This window comes from Ursus arctos, unplaced genomic scaffold (assembly GCF_023065955.2).
Source record: "Ursus arctos isolate Adak ecotype North America unplaced genomic scaffold, UrsArc2.0 scaffold_26, whole genome shotgun sequence".
In the NCBI taxonomy this organism is placed as follows: Eukaryota; Metazoa; Chordata; class Mammalia; order Carnivora; family Ursidae; genus Ursus; species Ursus arctos.
The window spans coordinates 26,282,173-26,300,818 of NW_026622941.1; the positions used below are offsets into that span (position 1 = coordinate 26,282,173).

At 37.6% G+C, this 18,646-nt stretch overlaps 1 protein-coding gene across 20 annotated transcripts in view; it reads left to right on the forward strand.

Annotated features, from left to right (window-relative positions):
• CCDC91 (coiled-coil domain containing 91) overlaps positions 1-15,709 on the forward strand; it is a 312,578-nt gene extending 296,869 nt beyond the window's left edge. For 12 of the 20 annotated variants that reach the window (XM_026502183.3, XM_048216511.2, XM_057303312.1 and 9 more), the window contains 2 exons: positions 14,614-14,681; positions 14,943-15,709. In XM_026502183.3, coding sequence (XP_026357968.1) covers positions 14,614-14,681; positions 14,943-15,195 — 321 coding nt within the window. In that variant the 3' untranslated portion in view covers positions 15,196-15,709. Of the gene's footprint in view, positions 1-14,613 lie in introns of all 20 variants that reach the window. The other 8 variants (XM_048216514.1, XM_048216516.1, XM_057303316.1 and 5 more) reach the window with 1 other exon arrangement.
• The last annotated feature ends 2,937 nt before the right edge of the window (positions 15,710-18,646 follow it).

Here is an 18,646-nt window from a genome sequence, read left to right on the forward strand (position 1 = left end):
TAGGTCATACCCCTGGAATTTCTATATGATAATAGTCTACATTTGATTTACTACAAGCAAGTTAGATGACTTGATCCTTTCATTCCCTTGTATAATGTCATTTGTTTATATTAAAACACAAGAAGAAACAGTTTCAATGCTTTGGCCGCATTTGTTCACATTATAACATAAGAAAAAAGTTTAAGGCACTGCCTGTATTGCCTTGCTTAATTGAGTCCTCAGGTAGTAAGTACACTTTGCAGGGAAAGAGCAGATATCTTGAGACCATGTTGCTACATTAGATGGTATTCCAGGGACATCTCAATTGCAGTGTATACTTATGAATAACTTTTTTTTTTTAAGAAAATTAGGCACCCACCTTCGTTAATCTACTTCCTAGTTCAGTGCATTTGTAATGATGCTTAGTAAGGATTGGTTACATAAAACATTTTGAGTAACTGCCAGATTTTCTTCTGAACCTTTCTCACTTATAAATAGAGGTGAGAAATGGGAATTTTAAATGGAAATTTTTATCAGTTGAGATGGCTGTTTCTGTAGGAATTCTAGTTTACAATCATTTGCTTGTTTTAGATGCATAAAAAGCAAATACAAAAAAAGAAAAAGCAAATACAATAGTGTAGTGTTACTTCGTTGACAAGAAAAGTAAATGGCTGAACTAGAAACAAAAGTTATATAATAGCTTTCATACAAACCTCACAAATGTCTCTTGGCTATAGATCATCAATTTATGTAATTTCTACCCAAATTGCCACCAATTCTGCTTTGCAGATTTCCCACAGATTTTTAAAGAAATCTCAAGAGAAAGATTGTTGGCCTTTTCTTGTTTTCATTTGTTTAATAGTACTGGATTGTCCCATTTTTATAGAAAAACCTTTAACATTGTAGCATGGCTTAGGTGTATTCTCTTCTTAGGAGAAATATAGTATATGATTAGGGGGTTGGGTTTTTGAATCCGATTTCCTGGATTAGAACCAAGATTTGCCATTTATTAGATGTGTAGACTTAGGCAAGCACTTAAAACTGTGGGCCATATTTTTGTTCATCTGTAAAATGGAGATGAAAATAACGCCTATTTTACATAAAATTGTTATGAGAATTAAATGATTTAGCACATGTAAAGTTCTTATAACATTACCTGGCATATAAAAATATAATTGTCAGTGTTAGCTATTAATGCTATTATTTTGTTTTTGAGGTAAGTTTCCCTAGTTATATGGTTTAGATCAGACTGTCTTTGGCACAACTGCCTTTGGTTCTTGAAGTATTTTTTTTAGTTTAAGTACCTCTTTGTTTCAGAAGTGATTCATGGCAACTTAAAATACACGTACTATTGGGGCGTCTGGGTGGCTCAGTTGGTTAAGCATCAACTCTTGATTTCGGCTCAGGTCATGATCTCAGGGTCATGGGATCGAGCCCTGCATTGGGCTCCACGCTCAGCACAGAGTCTGCCTGTCCCTCTCCCTCTGCTCCTACCCCTGTTCTCTCTCTCAAGTTAATAAATTAAATCTTTCAAAAATACGTGTCTGTGTGTGTACTATTAAAAATCATGGTGAATGGTAAATAAGTGCCAAATAACAAGTGTGAAACTAATGGAGATTTAATATAAATATGTACACGTCAGAAGTTCCTGTCTGCTTATCAGAGTTAATCTGCAGAATCAGGTTGGAGTTTCCTGGAGACAAAACTATCATATTTTATGTATAATATTCACAATTTTAAACTAGGAATTTTATATTTCCAGGCATCCTAAGTGAACTTGTTTGGTTTGGTAAAATTTTATCGCTATAGTTTAGAATTAATCCCCATTATAAGCTTTTTCAACATCTTTAAATTTTTTTTTTAACTCTTCTAGTTTGTGAATGCAAATACTCTATGTAACAGGACAAAAAGACACTTGCCAATGAAACTTGAATACATATATGTTCAGGTGATCAGCATAACCTGATCATTATGATCATTTTATTTTTCTCTAATTCATATACTCTCAAGCTCTTACAGGAGATTGTATTCCACTAGCTGTTCCTCAGTCCCCACACCAAAGTGGCCAACTTGCTGGAAATTTTAGTCTCATTCACTTAACATTTTTGAGCTTATCCTCAAATTCTTGAGCTCATACTCTAAAAAGTTATTTTTGGTTTCTGATTTGATGGTAGACATGCACAGTATAAAGTTGGTACCTAAATCACTGGGATCTGTATTTGTCACCTAGTAAGAAAAACTAGAAATAACAGCATCAGTAAGTCCAGAGGGAAGCTGTTTAGAGCTAGGACGGAAACTTAACAGTCGTAAAATGATTCACGACCCTTCTGTCTTTGTACTTTTTCTATCTTTAGCACTGGCTTACATTTTTAAGGCTACAGAATAGTAGCTGGAGCTCCAGTAAACACATTTGTGATGGAGGAGAAAGGAAAAGTGAAAAAATTAAAAGAAAAAGAATTTGGGACAGGTGTCTGTCCCATTTTTTAAGGACCTCTGCTAGAGATCCTACCCGGTAGCTTACACTCCCATCTCTTGAGTCCCCTAGCTGGAAGGGAGTCTTGGGAGTGATGGCTTGAGGATGTTCGTATCACTCCTAGAACTAACCTGGAATTTTATTGGTAAGAAAAATGGATATTGGAGAGAGAGCTCACACACTCTGCCTTATTCCCTGACATCTGATATCTTCTGTTGGGTGGGTGTTTCGTGTTAATTATTTTTCAGCATCTTCTATTTGAGCAGGTGCTATTGCCATTTTTAGGCAATAATATCCAAGTTTAGCTTTCCTAATTGAGAGCAAACTTCCTCTGCTTGTTTACAAGAAGGAGGACTGTGAGGGTTTTCTTACATTCCTTGATCCAGCTGGGAGGCAGCAAGGGACTTTAAGAGGACTGACTTTGTGTTTTCCCACTTGGTTTCCTCAGTAGGATAAATCTGTTTTAAAATGTTACACACAGATGGTATTTTTTCCTTAAGGCTTCACTAATCAAGGACACACCATAAAATCCTGAATGAAGAGGAGCAGTCCTATATATTTAAAATGAGAGAAGACAGTCTATTCACACTAACTTCCATTTGATTAAACAGTGCTTTGTTTCATTGGTTCGATTTTGAATACTGAGGATTTTCGAATGGAAACCAGAGATGCGTCACTACTGTAGTGCATCTCAACACTTGTGTACTTGGCCCGTTGTGTCAGTAGTAGTGGAAACATGAAGGTAAGCAAGCGAAGACTGTCTTAGTCTCAAAGGTACCACAAGGTGAGATCCATACCGTACATTGCCATTTTGAATTACATTTCCCTTTTTCTTTTGTTATGGACCTAGCAGAAAGGAGTCTGTCGTTTTTATATATGGCTGCTGAGATTTGTAAATTAAGGCAGTGATTTCTTATATGAGGCATTTAATGTGCCAGTTTTTCTTTAACACTTCTGTTGCATTTTCAAGGAACTATTTATATATTAATGTCACAGGAACCTTCCCGAAACTACTGTTGAGGCAGAGAAGATAATTACATGTTTTAATGACTATAGGGCTTTTGACATCTGACAGGTTTTTACATGACTATATGCAGGAGACTCGTACATATTTTATAGCACAACAGATACTATGGCAGGGACCTGAGTCATAGCCGAAGTCCTTGTCTGGGAAGGCAATGTAGTATTGTGGTTCAGAGAATAGGTTTGGTATCACACACACCTGAATTTGAATCCTGGCCCTGCCACTGGGCCCAGTTATCGGTCTCTAAGCCTTACTGTCCTCATTCATAGAGTTCCAAAAGAATAAAAATGAGATAATACGTAGTTTATGTTTCCCATTGATGCCCTGCATTTAATGTAATCTCCCCAACTTGAGCCTGGGCTGGACTGAGTGGAATTGGGTTATGAAAAGATTGTGGCTTCTGTCTTGGGTGCTATCCCACTCCCTTGATGTGCTTTCGATCCCACTCATTCTCTCTTGAATTGCTTGCTTTGGGAAGTCAGCTGCCATATCATTAGGCAGCTTTGCGGAGGGACTCACATGAGCTCTGTTACAAATGGATATTTTGAGGACTGTCAGCAGCCACTGAGAGAGGTCAGAAGCAGGTTCTTGCCCAGTTGAAGTTTGAATTGACTGCAGCTCACTTAAGAACTTGATTGCAACCCCTAAGATTTTTCTCCATTGTTTTTTCAAGAACTTGGTTACTGCAAATATTGCAATCTGTAGGATGACCTTTTGTAAAGTAAATAAACATAAAGATCCTAAACAAATATGGTTAAGTAACAAAATGTTCAAGTAACAAACACAAACTCTTGTATTTTTATCTTTTTAAAGATTTTGGCAATTCTTTTGTATCATTATAAGGAACAATATCTGCCAATTACTATCTATCTCCTCTTTTGTTTTGACCTTCAGCAATATAAATTTCATCTTATTTTGAAGATTTTCTTTGGAAATCCCCCGCCCCCACCAAAGTCATTGAACATCATATATGGAAGCTCATACTATAAACTCTAGTGCCTGCTACCAGGCAAGTAAGAGTAAAATCTTTACTCACTACTAAAGTGCATCCTTTTCTGGCCAACTCTTTGCTTTAAGATCAAATAAGGTTGTGTTCTAAGGTGGTTTGCCTGCACATCAGAGTCTGGAATGCGTATTGGTATATTCTGTCCAGATGATTTAGCGAAGAGCAAAAATGAATATTCGCATTTCCCAGTGGATTCTGTGGCAGTTTGAGATAAAAAGGCAGAACTGCCCAAATATGTAGAACTTACTTTAGATGATTCAAAAAGAGAGAATTTACTTACCCTAAGACATCTTAAAACAAAACAAAGCAAAAAAAAAATCCTTTAGTTGTGGCCAATAGGGTTTAAGACTCTTTATACCCGTTTCTCATTTACTCTAAAAGAGCATCTGTAATTCATCTTGTGCATGGTAGAAAGTTACACAACTTCTTTATATGTTGACATTTTTTAACTATATGAATAGATTTGAAATATACTTTAAAGTTGAAAAATATTCTCAGAGACAAAGGAGATGTGAACTCTGGATTGAAAGTCTTCATGAGACATCAGTGATGGCCTAGGAATGTTCTACTAAAGAAGCTGGGCCTACGTTTTCTGAAGTTCAAGGTTGAGGCAACTGGCACTGCCTTAGTTCAAACCACTGCCCTGGAATCTTTTAGAGTCAAAGTTATTCTAAACATGTATTTTATGTAACATTATAATCCTAAAGTTGGTTCACAGTCTCTTTCAACATGATTTACAATAATGCCATAGTTATATTCCCAGAGGAGATTTCATTTTTAAACTCAAGCTTTATATACAATATATCCCTCTTGCAATCAAATTTGCTTATCTGAAAATATAAAGAAAAGACTATTTTAAAAGAGAAACTCTTTATGGTTAGTGTACCAGTAATAAAACAGATGCCATAGAACATCCATTAATGCAACTAGTCATGTTACAGATAAGTCTAAATTTTCTTAGGCTAAAGTGATGAGAAACAGAATGTGAGGATACAGGAGAAAAGTAAAGACGGTGGTATTTAGAGCAAAAATGTTTAAATGTCACACAGTAAAAGTAATCACCACTTAAGAATAACTTGGTCTTTTCTTCAAGTCTGTCTGCTGTTATTATGATTTCATAAAACGTACCAGACCATTACGGTTATGTTTGCATATTGAGTTTTAAAATCCATAGGGATGCCTGGATGGCTCAATCAGTTAAGCATCCACTTTCGATCTCAGGGTCCTGTGATCAAGTCCTGCATCGGGCTCCCTGTTCAGTGGGGAGCCTGCTTCTCCCTCTGCCTGCCGCTCCCCCTGCCTGTGCTCGTTCTCTTTCTCTTTCTCTGACAAATAAATAAAATATTTTAAATAAATAAAATTGATCCATGATCCACTTCCTTCTTGTCTACATCAAGGCTAAGAGTGGTGATGTTATCGCTCCCAGAATGGTTCTCAGGACCTTCTAAAGATGAGTCTTAGCTATCCATTGTCAAAAACATAGGGAGGCCCTAGAATGTACTCGATACGTAGGAGGGTTTCTTAAGCAAAGATAAACTCAGGTTAATACATTTAAATATATTTTAAAGAAATATATTTTTTAATTGTAGGAGGACATTTAAGTTTGTGAAATTGGGCTCTTAACCACTCAGAGCATCAATTTTCCACAACTATAAAATGCAGATGTTAGACTAAGAAGTCTCAAATTACCTTTCCACTAAAATTCCATGATTACTCATTGAGAGGAAATTCAGTCGGTGTAGTGTTCTTCCTACATTTGCAATGTGTTGTGAGCCTACAGGGGTTCTCAAGAAAAATTAATCTGTTGGGCATTTTCCAAAGTATGCTTTATAGACGTGCACACACATACACACACACAATTCCAAAGTTTACAAAGTTCGAGAAATGGACGCCCGGGTGGCTCAGTCAGTTAAGTGTCTGCCTTCAGCTCAGGTCACGGTCCCAGGGTCCTGGGATCAAGTCCCACGTTGGGCTCCTTGCTCAGTGAGAAGCCTGCTTCTCCCTCTGCCTGTCGCTCCCCCTGTTTGTGCTCTCTCGCTCTCTCTCTCTCTCTCTCTGACAAACAAATAAATAAAATCTTTTAAAAAAAAAGTTTGAGAAATGTTACTATCCTATAACCATGTTAGCAGTTCACAATGCTTATGAGCATAAGAGCTCTGAGAAGTTGTAAAGAAAAGAAACCTTTTTTAAGCCTACATTTCTCGAACATACTTGATTAAAAAGTCTTAAAAAAAAATAGGACATGTGCTGCATAGAAATGGCATTTTATACTTTGTGGGAAACACTACTATGGTATGTAAGGACCTCAACAATTTGGAAGAATCACTGTTAGTCGTTTCCTAGGGCTGGTATAACAAAGCACCACAGGCTGGACGGCTCAAAACAACGAAATGTATTCTCTCACAGTTCTAGAGGCCAGAAGTCCGAAATCAAGATCCTGGAGGGGTCGTGCTGTCTCTGACGGCTCCAGGGCGCCAGCTGTTCTGTGCCCTTCTCCTAGCTTCCCGTGTTGCTGGCACTCCCGTGCATTCCTTCGTCCATAGTCTTGTCACCCCCGTCTCTTCATATGGTGTTCTTCCCTGTGTCTCTTTCCGTATTTCTCTGTCTCTATCATGAAACTAATGATTAGATTTAGAGGCCATCCTAAACTGGTATGACCTCATCTTACATCTTAATTATGTCTGCAAAGACCATTTTCCCACATAAGGTGACATTCACAGGTACAGGAGTTAGGAGTTAAATATATCTTTTGGGGGGACACAGTTCAACCCATTACAATAATTACCTGTCAAACCTCATATCCTACTGCTCCTTGACCAGGTCATGTGTTAATGACACCAGGTCTTAGTTTTCCGACCTTTCCCTTTTATTCATTGCATAGGTAAGGCCTTCTGTGCTTTAAATTAAATGCCTTCTCCATACAGATGATTTCCAGATTCGTATCTCTCACCCGGATCTCCCCCTGAGCTGCAGTCTTATATCCAATATCTGCCATATCTGATAGGATTCGACAAGCTAACCCTGTCCAAGACAAAATTCTCATTTTCCTGTGGCCGCCTCACTCCAGCTGCAGTCCATCACCAATAAATGGCAGTGGCATCCTAAGAATCACCTTTTGTTTCTCTTTTCCTTTCATCCACACTCCTAATCCACCAGCAGCTCGAGTTGATCCTACCTCAGATGTGTCCCCAGCCTGACTGCTGCAAAGCTCCCACTGCCAGCGGTCTGATTAATGTTCTACTTTTCCCAGACCAGAAGTCTCCTGAATGGGTGTTCCTCTTCCACTCTTGCCCCACTACAGTCTGCTGTCCCCAGTAACAAACTGTGCTCTTTTTCAAACACCGAGTATGGTCACACTCCTACTCAGAACTCTTCCCACGACCTCTAGCGCCCCACGTGCTCTGACCACTGTCTGCTTCTCTGATCCTCACTCCCCCTCCCCCTTGCTCATTTTGCTCCAGTTTTGTTATATGTGTTGCCAGTATTCAGTCACACCAGATCTGAATCCACATTTCGGACTCTGCTCTTGCCATTTCATCTGCCACAAAATTTTCTTTCCTGATGCTTTTGTATGGTTCCTCTCCTCCCTCATTTCTTTCAGCTCTCTTCAGTACCACCTTGTCCATGTGCTCTTTACTCTCCATCCTTCCGCAAAAGCTCTCCCCTCGTCTTTGTCAAATACTGCTTTGTTATTTTTAGAGTACTGATCTCCACCTGAAAAGTAGTAATGTGTTTCCTCATACTACACTATAAATTATATAAGAACAGAGAATTGTCGGATTCATCCCTGTATTTCTAGTGCCGAAAATGGTGCCTGGCACCATAGTAGGTGCTAGAGAAATACTGAATAAATGAGTGAGTGAAAGAATGTATGAATACTTCTAATACTTCTAATACTTTCTCCACTATGTTCAAGCCTCCTTTCTCAGTGTCTCTCAACACTCTATCTTTGTTCTTCCAAAGTGCTTTCCTATAATTTCTAACACATCTTCTCTTCATCTAAGGAAATGCTCTTGATACTCTGAGCGCCTGTTCAGGTCCTGCCTCCATGAAGTCTTCACTGCTGCCCTCCTGCCACGGTCCCTCCCCATCTCTGATCTTCCATTAGACTCGGTCTTTACACACGAGCACCTCTTTGTTCTTCAGTCATTGCGTGTGTGTCTCTCCAAAGAGATTGCAAACTAATTTCTTAAGGACAAGGACATTATAATATACTTTTTTTGCTCAGACCTCAGAGCCATAATGTATAAATAGGGGTCAATCCTGACTTTTTTCTTGATTGACTGATTGACTAGTTGAATGCCTCCATCTCAAACAGGTAAATGAAACAACAGTTTGAGGGTTTCTTGGCGGGGGCAGGGGAGTATAATAATGTCAGAAAAATAGAAGCATTCGTATCCAAATAGCACTATTAAAAGGTCAGCACTGTAATAAATACGTGACTGAAGAACTATTCCATTTCTTATTAGAAGGTAAACAATCTTTCTTACCCAATATGATGATATTAACTGGAAAATCTGTCTGAGTAATTATAGTTTCAGATCATCATACTTGACCTTTCTTCAATGATGATGAAAGAGCTTGTTAAGGATGTGAAAACTGAATCCATAAAACTTATTATTACTAAACTGATAACACTTGTTTATGGACTCACTTTCCATCAGTAAATTTGATATCCATTCTAGCTTTTTTAAAAAATGAGATGACTTTTTAAGCATAGTTTAAAATATGGTGGAGGGCAGGTTGGAAAAGTAACATTAATAAAGGTAAACTTAGTACTTTCACATTTCTTGGTGTATCTTGTTGGTAGAAGCCCCAAAGATATTGTAATCATAATTAGTACTAAGTGTATGATACACATAAAATACATATAATATATATGTATACACACACATATGTATATATATATATACACAAAAACAATGTATTGGATTTTCTGGGATGTAAACAGTGTTCTTAACAGTTCTATTAAAATAACCCATATTTGTTTGTAACTGACTTTGAATTGTGCTCTTCAGACCAGTATAAGTTCACCGTCCATATTATATTTTGAAATGAAAGCTAAGATCTCGGGATGTTTTTCTTCTTTTGCTATAGCATAAAATACTAACAGGTAAATCTAATACAGCGAATTACTAGGAAGTCATGTGTTCCTTTTTTTTCCCTCCTAACCTTATGAACTTTCAGAAAGTAGTATGCTTTGAAATTGTTTTCAGTAGTATACAAACTGAAGAGATGCAAAGAGGGAAGAGAGGTTTATAAAGCCCAGGGGTCTGTTTCAGAGACCTCAGAATTTCCAGGGTTTTTTTTTTTTTTTTTTTTTTTCCCAGCTGAAAGAACAGAAAATGGAGGGGGAAACAAAGCAGTTAGAGCTACACCACCAGGAAGAGATTGCAAACCTCATGCCCGGAAGTGCTTGCCACCACCGCTTGACATAACATTGTCAGCACAAAGTCATAGAATACAAATCTTTGACTCACTTTGAAATGAAAGCCACAAATACAGGACTAAGATCCAGTTTTCGAGGGGCAAAAAGAGTTGAATATTTTGCCAAGATTCTTCTTGCCTCAATAAAGGATAGTAAGATAATGCCTAATAAAACAGAAACTGTTGAAATTCAGGAATTTGCCAAGAACATCGGCTTGATGCACTCATTTCAGAGAGAGGAATCTGCCATCTTTATAAGAGAAAGGTCTCAAGTGTTCCTCTCCACAGACGTGATTTTTGTATCATGCCCAGGAAGGACCTGCCAAATTGGACGTTCAGTTCTGTGATGGCCCAGTTTATCTTCTTTCCCATAAAGGATCAGTGTCACTTTATTGCTCCTTAAAGTGTTGAGTTCCTGTTGATTTAATGGATCCTTGACTTTAGACAGTTCTGGGGAGGCATGTTGAAAGATGTGAAGTGAACCTTGGAGCTGGCTAAACGCAAAACCAGTATGTCCGTCATCTTGTAATCCACTAATTCCACAAGCAAAAGAGAAGTGCTTGGTATGCTTAAATAAATCTATTAAACCTTTTTGCCCTTATTTATATCCCTGCTTTTTAAAAAATTACAGAATAGTCATTCTGAATGCATAAATCCAGATGACTTTTGTCACTTAGCAACAATCACAGGTCGCATATTAATTATGTGAGCTTGTGCGACAGGCACTCGGAAGGAGAAGCGTTTCTCCTCTGATATTCATAAATTCTAAGATATTCAGTCAAATTTTATTTTAATACAACTCCTGATTATTCTCGGGGGCTTCTAGAAGACTCGGAACTATTAAAGCTGACATTTATGGTATATGTACGTGAGTTATGAAACATGATTGTAAAACACCCATGAGTCCCCCTCCAGCATGAATCCAGGTGTCTCATCTGCCTGACACCGTCCTCTACATAACAAGTCCAGATACAACCGTCCTCGTTTGTGATTGCACGATTGCCTTGCCTCAGAAAGAAATACGCTGTTGACTATTGATGTAACTCAATACAGTTTCGAATTTTGCTTGGCTTTTGTGCCATATGAAAAAGGGTATCAGCCTATCTCTAGTCTGACCACTTCCTTTTTAAATTCTATTTTATTACAAATGTTCACTGATTTATATTCTTCTGCAATATTTGATGGTATGGTTGGTATTTGTTAATATGTGATACATTAAGATTTATTATGAAGTTGTAGTAATTAAGCCAGCATTATATTTGTGTGAATGGTCTAGTGAAACAGAATAGGGAGCCCAAAGACAGATTCTTGCCTGTATGGAAACCTGATTCATGATAGAAAGAACATTGCAAGTGACACATGCTTTGGCTTAAGCAGTCTCGTAAGATGTACTAGCTTCGGTATACAGAGGTCTGTGTTGAAGGCTGTTCATTATAGCGGTGATTATGATAGCAAAAGGTTACAAACAATCCAAATGTCTAGCAATAGAATAATTTTTAAATAAAATATCTATTGTATACATATGTATATATAATTATAAATGCACAGGGGGGAAAGTATGCAACCATTTGAAAGAAGAAAACAGGGGAAACTGATCCTCTCATAGACTGCAGATGGGACTGATATATTTGCACCCTCACTCTGGAAAGCAATTTGGTATTATCTATCACAATTTAAAATATGCAAATCTTATGATACAGAAATTTCACCTATTGGAATCTGTCCAAGAGATACCCTTGAACATCTTTTGAAGGGACTGCACTCAGGTTATTAATATCCTTGGTGGTTCAAAAACAAGACAAACCTCGAACAAACTTACGTGTGTATCCGTGGGGAGAGTGGCTACATAAGTCATGGAATACAGTCAAGCAATTTTTTTTAAAGATTTTATTTATTTATTGGACAGAGTGAGACACAGTGAGAGAGGAAACACCAGCAGGGGAATGGGAGAGGGAGAAGCAGGCTTCCCGCCGAGCAGGGAGCCCGATGCGAGGCTCAGTCCCAGGACCCTGGGATCATGACCTGAGCCGAAGGCAGATGCTTAATTGAGCCACCCAGGCGCCCCAACAGTCAAGCAAGTTCTTAAAAATGAGATAGGGAAAATTTCCAGTAATGGCAGCTGTGGAACAGAGTGATTGTGTGAACCCTCCCACAATTAACAATCATAAGATCTGGACCACATATTTTTTAAAACCCATCTTTAAATGCTTGAAAGCATCCAAAAATGGACAGAAACCACTGGGACTAGACTGGAACTGGGTATTAGTACCCTCTTCTGTACTGTTTGAATTTAGACCAAGTATAAAATTTTTAAAACTACAAATATTCGTATTTCAGTGTGTTTTACATGCATTAAAATAAAGCCTTTAAAATTCACCCGTATCTCCTACTTATCTTTTAGATTAGGTGAAGCATGTTTTCACTTTTAGAATTAAACATGGACCTGGCATTTCTGGTAGATCGTCTTGCTCTGCTTGGTTAAGTACTTCTTGATTCATTCAACCTCAGCCAATATTTATTGAGTGTCTAACATGTGTCAGACCCTCTTCTAGATGCTGGGGTACAACAGTCAGCAGGACAGACAAGATCTCTGCTCCCTTGGCGTTTATATTGTAATGAACTGTCTTGTTTAATAGACATGTGGAAGCAGAGGCATATGTTCCCCTGAAGGTATCCTCTGAGAGAAGAAGGGAAAAATAGAGGAAAAAGGATAAACAGAAATCCTATTTATGTATATTAAAATCCCAAACTGTTAGAATTGAAAGGAGTCTTACTGGCATTCAATTTTTTACATGTGCATTTTGCTAAATGCATTTTTATTAACTAATTTTTAGGATATTTCAACATTTTAACCTTCCAGTTTTTTCAGTCATTTTGAATATCAGTGGATTATAGAAATGGAATTTAACAGAATTCTTGTTTGGACTTTTTTTGTTGTTGTTCTATGTTGGGGAAAGCTTGTGGGAAGATTATGTCAACTTTACATAAGTATGACAGGTATATACTGTAAGATGGAATTTACTTGGCTTTTTTTTTTTTTTTTTTTTTTTTTTAGTTCCTTCATTGTTCTGTAGCCTGTAGGCAATATGTTGTCATTGGTTATTTTTACACCATGGGCAAGTTGATTTTTTATTGTTTTTTAGTTCAATTCCAGTATAGTTAACATACAGTGTTCTGTTAGTTTCAGGTGTACAATATAGTGATGCACCAATTCTCTACATTACTCCGTGCTCATCACAGTCTGTGGACTCTTAATCCCCGTCACCTGTTTCACCCATCCCCAGTCTCCCTCCCCTCTGGTTACCATCAGTTTGTTCCCTATAGTTAAGAGTCTGTTTCTTGGTTTGTCTCTCTCTCTCATTTTTTTCCTTTGCTCTTTTGTTTTGCTTCTTAAATTCCACATATGTGTGAAATCATATGGTATTTGTCTTTCTCTGACTTATTTCACTTAGCATTCTACTCACTGGCTCCATGCATGTCATTGCAAATGGCAAGATTTCATTCTTCTTTATGGCTGAATAATATTCCATTATAATATATATATTATTCCATTATTATACACACACACACACACACACACACCCCCCCCACATCTTCTTTATCCATTCATCTATTGATGGACACATGGGCTGCTTCCATTATTTAGCTATTGTAAATAGTGCTGCAATAAACATAGGGGTATATATATCCCTTTGAATTAGTGTTTTTGTATTTTTTGGGTAAATATTCAGTAGTGCAATTGCTGGATCATATGGTAGTTCTGTTTAGCTTTTTGAGGAACCTCCATACTGTTTTCCACAGTGGCTGCACCAGTTTGCATTCCCACCAACAGTGCACAGGGTTCCTTTTTCTCCACATCCTCTCCAACACTTGCTCTTTCTTGTGTTGTTGATTTTAGCCATTCTGACAGGTGTGAGGCGACATCTCACTGTGGTTTTGATTTGCGTTTCCCTGACGATGAGTGATATTGAGCATCTTTTCATGTGTCTGTTGGACCATGGGCAAATATTTTAGGGCAGAAGGGGAGTTAGAAACTTATCTGGATGTATTCACTAACTCTTACCATCCAGAAAGTTCTTTATTATATGACTTTTATTATTAATCTTTTGTTCACTATATTAATTTGTTATTGATACATTAAAACAATCTCTTAACTCAGCAGGAAGACCAGGTCAAGTAAGTGTCAACAGTGTCAAGTGTTTCTTAAAGTAAACCTGTCCCAAGAACTTTCTCTAACTTCACCTTCAGGACATGATCTCTTCACTTTTCTTTTATTCTGCTGAACTCTCTCCACGATGTAATTATGGTGTATTTTTGTACTGTGTATTTGTTTTGTTTTTCACATCTGTTATATTTATATGATCTTTGTGGCTGTTTGGTCTGTATATTCATTAAGAACTGACATTTTTATATTTTTGTTTTCTGAAATCACTATGATCAAATTTATGCTATTTTCCAATAACTGAGTCCCACTATCGGTTTTAAAATTGTAATGAGTATCATCTCACCCTAGCTATTATAGGCCAGAATCAGTGACTACATTGTCTTTGAATTTAAAGCACTATTTGATTTTCTAAATCATCACGTAAAAGGTTTCTCTAATGGGCTTCAGTGGGCATAATATTCTTTATCCGTCAACTAAGTGTATTTTTTTTCTCTTTTTCTCTCTCTTTAAAAAACAAAAACAAAAACAAAACCCAACAGCTTGATCAAGTCATCCGCCAAAGAAGCCTGTCCAGTTTGGAACTGTTCCTCTCTTGTGCTCAGAAACAGTTAAGTGCGCTAATAGCTACAGAACCGGTTGACATTGAATAAAGAGAACATGACAAGCTAACCCCACACTGGCAATGGATAAATCATTAGACCTCTAAAATACATGCTGTGAATTATAAAGATGCTTTTGTTTTCCTTCCAAACCTTGGAGAATTGATTTCCACTTCAAGGGTAAACTAAACCAATATTTTGAAGAACTATCACGAGATCTAATTTATTTTCTTTTGTTTTCTCCTTTACGTTTACTGTCATTTTCTTAGGAGCAGTAATCGTCGTAGTAGCAGCAATGGAAAGTACGATGTGACCCAAAAACCACTGAAAATTGCCGCGTTACCAAAGCTAATTAAAATTCATAGCCTTTGGTGGCCTATGATATTGTATTTGGCACGAATAGTAAATATCTTTACTTATTGCTTTACAGTGACTCTTGATAAGATTCTAGAATGTAATCATTTATTTGATTTTGAAGATAGAAACAGCATGGGCTTCAGCAACACTTATTTATTTATGTAACTTCAGTGTAAAACACCGATATAACAGAGTCATTCTGATATTACCAGACCCCTTTTCTGTAGTAGGATCTGTGCGTTTTCATTGGTAGCAATTAAAAATACTGAACATTATTATATTAATTCAGCTTTGATCTGATGTACCGCCTAAAGGGGTATGTGTGTGGTGTATGCTTATTTCCTGTTTCTCTTCTTCAAAGTCACTATAAATCAGTAAAATCATTTCTTAATCATATCGTGAACCTAATCTCCAGAAAGATAATATAACTTAGCCATTTATAGGAATTCAGGTTCAAATATAAAAGATATAAAATCCTTTCCCAGTACTTCAGAATGTACTTAAATCATGAGTAATGTACTTTAATGCAAAATCCTGAGTTTTTTTAACATCAAAACTAAAATGCTGTCATTAAAATGTATGCAAACATTTTGTCTCGTTTTCTGAAATGCTTCTATTACCATGGGCTTTGTACTTTTCTGGGATTTCTCAATGTAATAAAAAGAACTCCAAAAACTTATTTGGTTATTAGTTTCCTTTTTTTAATCTTTTTAAAAAATTAATTAACTCTTTTTTTAGAATCTTTCTTCCTCGAACTTCTATATCCATGGATGATGATGTTTTTAATATAGACCTCCCCCTAACCATTTAAAACGTTTACCAACAATCTTTAAATGGTGATAATGAAATAGTTTTCTCTTGTAAATTTAAAAAAGAAATTAAAACAAACAGGCCACTCACTTGAAATGCAGCATCGTAAATAGAGGAGGAGGGCTTTTGATTCAGGAGCAAGCCAGTAACACAATGTTATAGTCATATTTAAAATCATTTGACTCTCTGTCATCGAATATAAAATGATATCTTACAAGTCACTTAAATATGAATTACATGAAAATGAAGCACAGAAGGTCACTGAAACGAAGATTCAGAGAGACTAATATCCAGAGATAGTAGAAGTGTGAAGAGAATATAATGGTCTACTCCTCTCTTTCACCCCCTACCACCACAAATTGATTTTTTTCTTCCTCTGCTTGGGGTTCCAGCTTTCCCGTTGACTTAGACTAATTGTTGTCTGAAGTAATTCAAAACAAATCGATCCTGATCAGTCTGTAAGTATTTGCAGAACACCCAGCAAGCACAACTATAAACTCTTGGATTGCTCTATGGTGCTTCTTTCCCACAGAGCTGTCCTTCAAGATAACGAAGAATGATCATCTGGGCAAAGAATTGATTATTTGAATACATTAATCCTTCCAAACTGAATAGCTGATTATCTGTTTCAATGATGTTCAAGTTATTGATCTCATTGAGAACTATTCTGTTTTTGCTCTGGTTATCAAAAGGACATAGACCATCTCAGGTCATATTCGCTGAGAGAATTAAATGCTTAAATATTGTGCCGTGAGTAAAGGTGAGAGTCTTTCCCTGAAATGTGAGCCCAGAGTCTCAAAGAAAAGTAGTCAGATGTTTTGTGTCTAAAACCTTCTTTGCCTATTGTATGATTTTCTTAACTCTTTTTATGTACCATTTTCTACTTTTATGTTTAGGTGAGTAAGATACCATTTGAAAGGCTGAGAGTAAGACAGCAGTTAGATTTTTGGAATGATAAAGCCATTTTCAGACTGTGACTCCATTTTTAAGAGCATGCTTGAGGGTTCATTAATAGAAAAGTTCTCCCTCCCCCAAATGAGATCTTCTTTGTGCCAAGTATTTTCACATGTTATCCCAGTGACCCTATAAGGTTACAGTATCTAGTGGAGGAGATGGTATATCCACATTTATTAGTGGAGAGGTGTTTCCTTGCCCCTGATGACCAGGTGGAGTTGGGATTCAACCCAGAGCTTTCAACATGCAGTGTTACTCTTTCTAGTACATTGGAGATACCTAATAGTCTCTTCATGAGAAGGTATCTGGGACTCTCTAGTTCATGTACTCTCCGCACATTATTTTAATCTTAAGAAGAAGTCTCCCCCCCCCCCCCACCTTATAAACCTAGTTGGAGTTCTGGCTCTGTCACATTCTAACTGTGGAACGTTGGACAGGTTGCCTAACCAATTTGAGTCTCAGTTTTCTCTTTGTGAAGTGGAAATAGTGATTTCTATAGGCTTTTTGTGAAAATTGAATTATGCTTTGAAAATGCTCCATATAGTAGACCTTGCTAGTGTGGCCACCAGTTCACAATAATTCCCCTTTCTCTGGGAACTGCCCCCAAAATACAGGTGTGGTTGCCCACAAACAACTCGTTAAACAGTATATCCAGCCCCTTTGACCTCGAATGATCCACAAGTGAAGACCAGACCCCACTGGGCCCCCTGTGAAGAATCATCTAGGGAGACCCTTCAACTACTTTACCCTAGCGAGACACACAGGAGCTTCTGAGGTCAGAAGTCCCCTGATCCCTGCTTTGCCTGAGTCCTGGATTCGATGAGATACCCAAATATTCTTCCAGTATGCCAACACCACTTACTTTTTTCCCCTCAGCGAGCCAGAGCCAGTTTCTATTCCGTGCGACCAAAAGAATATTCATCAAGGCATCGCAGCACAGAGCCCAGTGCATAATCCCTGGACGCTCGGCACTTGTAAATTCTTCATTTCCTCCACCATACTAATCCACATCCAAAATGGGAACACTCTTTGATTTATTTTAAGGAATGTTAAAAATATAACTGAACCAAAGCCCCTATTGTCTAACAAAGCCAAGGAAATCACAGATACCTAAAACTATGAACAAACAGTGCCCTATGCGGAAGGTCTCTGTCACTCAAAATCTGGAGTAGAGGTTTAAACTCAGCCTTGCTAAATGCTGATTCACGTTCCAATTCAGAGGAGCCTTGCTCCATGATTGCTTTGAAATCAAAACCAGAACAATGTCCCTATGATTGGTGTTATTCTGCACTGAGTCAAGGATCTATAATTATAACTTTTTTTTTTAATCTGGCAGTTAAACTGAACAGAATCAGGAAATGCTATCTGTGCTTTAAAGAACAATAAAAGCAAAAGAAATATCTATTCGCCTAACTAAAAATATAGCTTTTGCATATTAAATCCTGAACAAGAGAAAAAAGCCATATATGAAAACCTGGAAAACATTTCTGAAACTCTCAAGAGAAAAAGGAGAGTGAGATCAAAGCACTCAGCTCCTCGTCTTCTGTTTACATGCCGGCAAACAACTCCGCTGTGGCTCCAAAGGCTCTACTAACGAGAAGCAGAAAGGCAACGTGTTCTGCGTCCACGGGCCACTGACTTGTGGCATCACCACCAGCCTCATGTTAAGTGGGCAGAAACTACGTAAGAACTCCCAGCTGTGGCTGCCAGAACTGTTTTCAGCCAGGCAAAACTAAAGCTGTTCCCTTTATTTAATCGAAAAATAAACACATTTTCATACCCCTGATCCGCCATAATGCAGGGGCTACTTGGGCATCAACCATTGCTATATCAACAGAAGGAAAAACGCTGG